Here is a 7,345-nt window from a genome sequence, read left to right as displayed (position 1 = left end):
GCGGCACTGAACCAAATGCATCTTCTAAATCGAAAAATGTTACATGGACCGTTTTCTTGTTTGTCTTTGCTTGGCTTATAATCTCTTCAAGGACGACATTATGCTCAATTGTGCCATTAATGCCCGGCAGAAAGGCCTTCTGTACTTTCTCGTCAATATAATTATTCGCAGTTAAAAACTTGGTCAGTCTTTTTGCAAGAAGGAGATGGTAAGTCTTCGCAATAGAAGATGTAAGAGATATCATGCGAAAGTTTCCTGGGTCGCTAGTCGGTCCTTTCTTGTGTAGTAATTTGACCACGCTGTGTGACCAGGAAGGGGGAGGAGTTCCCAGAACATTCACTTTATTAAACAGGGTGGCTAATATGTGGTGGAGACACTTGAATTTGAATAATATCTCATACGGGATACCATCAGGACCAGGAGAGGATTTTAAATTTGCACTTTTTAGTATACTTTTTACATCCTTTGGACGTAAGGGCTCACAATTGAATGGTTCGAAATTTGGAGATTCATGAGTTATTGACAAAAAGGGGAACCAGTTTAAATTGTTCAAGTCTATGATACCGGGTGTGCTGTATTTTTCTGAGTAGTAGGTGTTTGCAAATCCTAGGTCAAAGGTTGGTTTCAATTTCTTCTGCAGTAATGATCCCTTGACAGCTTGTTTAGAAAATTCCCAACGGTTTTTGTGAAACATTTTTTCTTGGTGTGTGGTAGTTTTGAGAAGGAGTCTTCTTTTTTCAACTTTTTTAAGCTCACTAATTGCTTTCAGACAGGAATGGAACTTTTTCCTGTCCTCATCAGTGCCGGCTCTGGAAAAGGCTTTCTTTCTCAAAACCTTTTTAAGATGTTGAAGTTCTGTGAGGGTCTTATTAGGATGGGAGATAAAACCTTTTGAATGCTGTTTTTTCTCATCATCAAACAGTTCTTTGTTTTCTTCCAGGAATTCTGTAAGCAGAATGGGAAGCTGGTCTCCTAATGTTGCTAAATCTGCTGGATCGGTACATCTTGAAATATGATGGTGAAGAGGTGACAGTTTACGTTTTAGTGATGAATCAAGCACTGATAAATCTTCACTATTGATTGATGGAGCACAGTACTTTAAAAGTGTAACTAGGGAAAGAAGAAGATTCGCCATTTTTTATGTTTGTGTTAACGGTTCAGAGTGACAGGTTTGACATATTGTCTAAAGGGTAGAATTCCCAGTTAACCAGTCATCTGGAGCTCACACACACATGTCTGCTCGGGTTGACCGACTATACTATCCCGGGCCGGTAGCGTACAATTCGTCATCCCCCGGCAGACAGGTCTCCAGGGACCTAGACAACAATGATATGTAAAGTTCCTTTCATTGATCTTAATATGCTTAGGTCCTTCATATGCCATGGTCCTTTCATAGATCCTGATATGTTCAGTTCCCTCCATTGATCAAGATTTTATCAAGCCCCTCAATTGATCAAGATATTTATAAGCCCCTCCATTGATCATGATATTTTCAGGACCCTTAGGCCTTGCTGTTATTGCTGAAGAGGATCATGGCGATGAAAGCCCAGAGAATGCGGGACTCGTTGTAGCTCTCCTTGGACTTCTTGATTTGCTAGATGAAGAACATCATAAACTTCTATGGAGGTCGCAGCCGTCCCAGCTAGGTCGCCTCTTCCTAGTGCTGACCGAAGTGCTGGCTCGACCAGCGGTTCCTAGCGAGTGGGTCAGCCTAAAGCTGTCTCTAGTCAATACTATTGCAAGTACAGTGCAGATGGTAAGGTTTTTTTTAATAGACATTATTGACCATTTACATTTAGAGTTGGGGACGTTGGTTCTTTTATCAATCCGTTTTTTAGTAGTTAAGATTAATCTTTAAAATAAGTACACGTCAAATAACCGTTATTTTTAAAGAATAATTTAACCCTAGTTCTTGCATTTCTAAAATGTGTTCTGTCTTTTTGTGCTTTCAATATAACGAATTTTGGTTACATTTCGACAATATTGGCTTTATTTAAAAAATTGAAATCTGAATTTCCAAATATCTCCGGTAATATTGACAGCACAAAAAAGTCAGACCACATTTTGGAACTAAGAGAATTTTATGATAAATTGTTTTAAGAATCGTACATGTAAAAGCAGGTTGAAAAACGTATGCCGCAAACAATTTCACATATATAAGACGACCTTCAAGTTGTTTTGCTACTGTCATGTTTCGTGGTACACCCTGTACCTAGACAGTGTATATTATGTTTTCAATTATATCTATTGAAAATGAAAAATTATTAAATTCAAATTATAAAAGGAGCGTACCTAAGGCTCCTCTGGGTTATGTTAATTTTCAGATTCATATTTGCTGAATATGATCTGTTTAAAATTTTGACACAGTTTCGTATCAATTTCTCGAGACAAGAACATCAGATAGAACTCATTTAGGTCGCGATCAACTTATAAAATATTTAGGTTTCAGCCCATACCCCCTTTCATTTATCCTTAACAGTCCCTTTAAATATTCCAGATTGGGTTGAGCTTACCACACCTGAGGTTTGATAAACAGCAGTGGATGGGATACTTTCAGCTAGTAGGTAGGGAATGGGATATTATCAGCTAGTAGGTAGTGGATGGGATATTATCAGCTAGTAGGTAGTGGATAGGATATTATCAGCTAGTAGGTAGTGGATAGGATATTATCAGCTAGTAGGTAGGGAATAGGATTGGCATCGTTCGCAGTTAGATTTTAAATATTCAAAGTTTGCATGCCTTAAAAAGTCTTGAAAAGAATCTGAGAGTTTAAATATTTTCAAATTTTATAAGTGTATGCTCATTTGTTTGCATTCATTAAATTGTGCAAACTGCAAACCAATCGTTATTTATTTCGCTTTCGTTATTCATATCACTGAGCTACACTGCAGTTGTAGTTAACGGTGACAAGAAGTAGGAACAGAGTATATATTCAATACCTATTGTGTGACCAATTTCAAAGAGCCAGCCTAAATATGTTTTATAGTCGAAGTAAAAAATGTTTGCATAACATTAGAAGAAAACTTGACGCTTAAAAGTAGAAAACTAAACGTTTCAAACCGAATGAAAAACAAACAATACCCATCTTTACTTATAGGTCAGCTTATAACCTCCCCACAACTGCAGATAGAACTAGTCAAAAAACAGGTAAACTCTTTTTTTTGATATTTTATCATATCGGCGAAATTATGCACAACTTAAAGGGGTAGAGGTTGTAAACGGAAATTTGCATGTCAAAAACAGTGGATAGCAGTAAACATTGCTTAATAGAAAAATTATAATTTGAAGATGTCATTTCTGTTTCTATCGGCGCTCAATATTTCTTTATAATTTAATGCTTTACAGCTTCCTTTTACAAATATATCACAAATATTTAATAAATTTTACTGATTTCGATTTTTTTATAATAATTATTTTCATTTCCTGCAGGGGCGGCTATTCGTCGGACTTGACGAAGTAGAAGATCTAAGGAAACCATATTTTAAACATTTTTAGAATTTTTCCGATTTAAAAGATCTAAAGAAACCAGTTTTTGATAAGAATATATATATTTGAGTTGATTTGATATTAGAGATTAGAGATTTGAATCAATTGTATATTGTTTAGTGCAATAATTTGTTAGTTACATATTTTTCTTGAAAATATTGGTTTAGAGTTCCACTTGCAGAGCATATGGTACAGACATGGAACACATGTTCTCAACAGATTCAACTTGTTCCATCCCTAGTAGGTCAGGTTTTCATACAGAATAATTCAAGTGTCAGTTAATAAAGAAATTATACCGATATAATCGTCAGATTTTAAAGGGAGTGTTTGAGAAAAATGGAAGGGGGATTAGGCTTACGGCGAAAAATAAGCGCTTTTGATCGCTACTAATCTTACTTCTATCTGTTGCGTCTATAAGGAGAAAATTGTTAAAAACGACTTGTACCGAATAACGTAGCATCCACCCAAATTGAAAAAATTGCAATCCACGACTTGGATCGTAAAGAAATCAATTTAATATCAAACATATCATTTAGATATTACAGCCATTAGTCATAGATTATTTTGCGATGCATTCGTATATATTTGATATTTCATAATATTTTGTATTTGTTTTTTATAAAATGCACTTGAATCGCCAATTAGTTTGTCCGCCAGATGTCTCTGCTCTCGATGTTCTTAACAATTCCACGTGGCAGAGACACCTAGCAGAAAAAATCGTTGTTTTAAGTGCATTGTATATAAAAGAAGTAAAAAAAATATTATAAAATATAAACTATATACAAATATGGCGAAAAATTATCGATGACTCTAGTTTGTAATATCTGAATGAACTGTTTGAAATTAAATTGAATTTTTTCACGATCCTAGTCCTGGATTGCAACTTTCTCAATTTGAGTGGATGCTATGTTATTCAGCATAAGTCGTTTTTAACAATTTTTTCCTTTTAGACGCAACAGATAGAAGTAAGATTAGTAGCGATCAAAAGCGCTTATTTTTCGCCGAAAGCCTATACCCCCTTCCATTTTTCACGAACACTCCCTTTAATACGGATTGATTAATTTATAGTGTAGGTAAGTTATTCATTCAGATTAATAATAGTCAGGAATTTTTAGAGGCAAATCTAAGTTAAGGTCAGTTATTCTATATCCATAAAGACTTATTTTAAGGTAGGCAGTTAAGGTAGACATGGTAGTTAAGCTGAGAATTCAGTTTTGTAGAGAAATTTTTTAGAAATGTTTTAATCCTCATAGGTTCATTTTAGAGGGACGATTTTGATAATCTGCTTATTAAAATAACGACGACGAAAATGTAACAAAATTACTAACGTAAACTAATTCTATTAATAAATGTGATTTCAGGGCCCATCCTAGAGGTAACTCTGATTCCACTGAGTAGGGTTCGCAGAATAATTCTATTAATAAATGTGATTTCAGGGCCCATCCTAGAGGTAACTCTGATTCCACTGAGTAGGGTTCGAAGAATAATTCTCCCTTTGCTGGTCTCCCTTATGCAAACTGAGCAACAGCATAAAGGAAACTTTAGACAGGGAATACTTCCAATCCTTTTTTGAACCTTTTGGGTCAAATCTTTTAAAAAGTTGCTCAATCAGTTTCCTTCCTCTAGTAGTTTTATGTACTAGGCTATCAGGGCTTCTATTTCAATCTTTCAGCTTTTTTGCTTCAATAAAACAATGAAGAAGTAAAAATTCGCTTATTTACAATATTAGTGTGGATAATAAAACTTTTACGAATTTGGGAGACAAATTTTTAAAACTCTTATCTTTTAAAATCCGGTAATGTGAGGTCCCACAATAAAAATCAGCCGGATCGGTTAAGCCGTTTTAACGTTTATTGGATACATACAAACACCCAGACACCCAACCTTACATAATATATAGAAGGCAATTAACACACACAACCAACTCTTTCTCTTGATAATTTTTTATTTATTTCGTACAGGGTTACCCACAAAGGATGAGACTTCAGAGACGACTGTGTGAAATATATACCGTCTATTTCCTTACATTCATAATTCTCTGCAACCGTAAATTTGTTACTCTCTTTGTCAAATAATTGTATAGGCTATTAAACGACTATATTCAAGGCAAAAGACTTAACTTAACCTTATGATCGTCAAGTCTTAATAGTTTCAAGTCGTCTTTACAGTCTCATCCTTTGTGGGTAACCATATAGTTGATTTTCTGTATATCCCTGGAATTAAACAATAACAATAATTTTTTTAGAAAACGTTTTAACTGATTTCGAAAAATGTGAGTGGTCCGCGACATTCTTAGATAGTTGCGCAAGCCGCAAAAGAAATAATCAAATTCAAAACAAATTAATTAAAAAATATTATAAAATATAAACTATATACAAATGTGGCGAAAGATAATCGATGACTATAGGTTGTAATATCTGAATGATTTGTTTGAAATTAAATTGATTTTTTTTCGGTCTAAGTCGTATGTTGCAATTTTCTCAATTTGTATGGGCGCTAAGTTATTCGGTATGAGACGTCTTTAACAATTTTCTCCTTATAGACGCAACAGATAGAAGTAAGATTAGTAGCGATCAAAAGCGCTTTTTTATCGCATTAAGCCTATACCCCCTTTCATTTTTCGTGAACACTCCCTTTAATCCCCCACTGCACCCCCCTTTAACTTCAAATTTTTTACTTGGAAAATAATGAATGAGAGAGAGACAGTTTAGTTTCACCAGGTTTGACTGGTTCAACTACATTCTTTGTGTTTTATATCAATATAATGAAGAGGACTTTCGATTTCAATTTTGATTTCTATCAAACATTCAAGCCTCATAGATACACATAAACATGGAAACAAAGAGTAGGTGTTAAGTAACAGCTTCACTTTATTTACTTTTTAACTTGTAATTTGCTTATTAGAATTCAACACTTCAATTGGAAAGTCGTCTTCATTACATTGATATAAACGCCGACCTCTGTACTTTTTAAACAAAATCTTCCAACTAAAGTCTTATATTTCTAAAATATCCAACTAATATAAAAGAGGATTGCAATCTTTGATGACACAGACTGAAACAGAACTGATCGACAAGTTGGACATCTTAATCAGTGAAAACAAGGAAATCACAACAATTCAAATCAAATATATATATTTGTCTCAAGCATATATAAATAACGTATTCCTGATACTTTACAACAAGCATTAAAATCCATCTAATTTAATATACGGTTAATTTATATCCCAATTGATTGTAATTAGTAATGAGTTTCCGATTGACGGGAAAAATAAAACACTATTAATATTAACAACCAAAAATACAACAGGTTAAAGAATGGTTTGATTTTGTTATATTTGTTGTCGAAAATGGTAATTTTTGGTTGGTTATTTTTGACAGTTATACTTTTGGTGATTATATTATGTGCTTTACATTTTTCCCGCCTATCATGTTCCCAATTTGCCAGCCCAATTTCGTTTAAATAATCTATTAATATTAACAAAAATAGTTTTCTCAATTTATAATCAATTAAGTTTTATTTTTAAATACCCGAAAAGACGGATTAAAAGAATTGTCTTCTTTGATCGTTCATAAAACTAAGCAATGTCCTCTGGATTTCTACTAATTTGACACAATGTTACAGAAACAAAAGTAGAAATTGTTTATATTCTTCTAGCTAGAAAACTGTATTGATCAGGTAAAGATTTAGATGGTACCATTGTGAATCGGACATGCTATATATAAATGGAGTGTATTTATTATGATATTGTTGATGAAGGGAGATGAGGAGTACAGGGAGATCTTCAACTCCTTGATGTTAGATCTTGTAGAGGAATTAGATCCAACATGGAGGGAGTCAGGACAGGTAGAACATGATT

At 33.9% G+C, this 7,345-nt stretch overlaps 1 protein-coding gene across 1 annotated transcript in view; it reads left to right on the top strand.

Annotated features, from left to right (window-relative positions):
- Positions 1-7,345, top strand: part of LOC111718004 (dedicator of cytokinesis protein 3) — a 24,056-nt gene that overhangs the window by 6,690 nt on the left and 10,021 nt on the right. The window contains exons 8-15 of the mRNA XM_023493477.1: positions 1,497-1,756; positions 2,498-2,564; positions 3,098-3,147; positions 3,430-3,470; positions 3,654-3,730; positions 4,923-5,035; positions 6,540-6,590; positions 7,246-7,332. Of these exons, the coding sequence (XP_023349245.1) occupies positions 1,497-1,756; positions 2,498-2,564; positions 3,098-3,147; positions 3,430-3,470; positions 3,654-3,730; positions 4,923-5,035; positions 6,540-6,590; positions 7,246-7,332 (746 nt within the window). The remainder of the gene's footprint in view (positions 1-1,496; positions 1,757-2,497; positions 2,565-3,097; positions 3,148-3,429; positions 3,471-3,653; positions 3,731-4,922; positions 5,036-6,539; positions 6,591-7,245; positions 7,333-7,345) is intronic.

This window comes from Eurytemora carolleeae, unplaced genomic scaffold, assembly GCF_000591075.1.
Source record: "Eurytemora carolleeae unplaced genomic scaffold, Eaff_2.0 scaffold161, whole genome shotgun sequence".
NCBI classification, from domain to species: Eukaryota; Metazoa; Arthropoda; class Copepoda; order Calanoida; family Temoridae; genus Eurytemora; species Eurytemora carolleeae.
The sequence above is the reverse complement of the archived record's forward strand: the minus strand, read 5'-3'. Positions and strand labels throughout refer to the sequence as shown.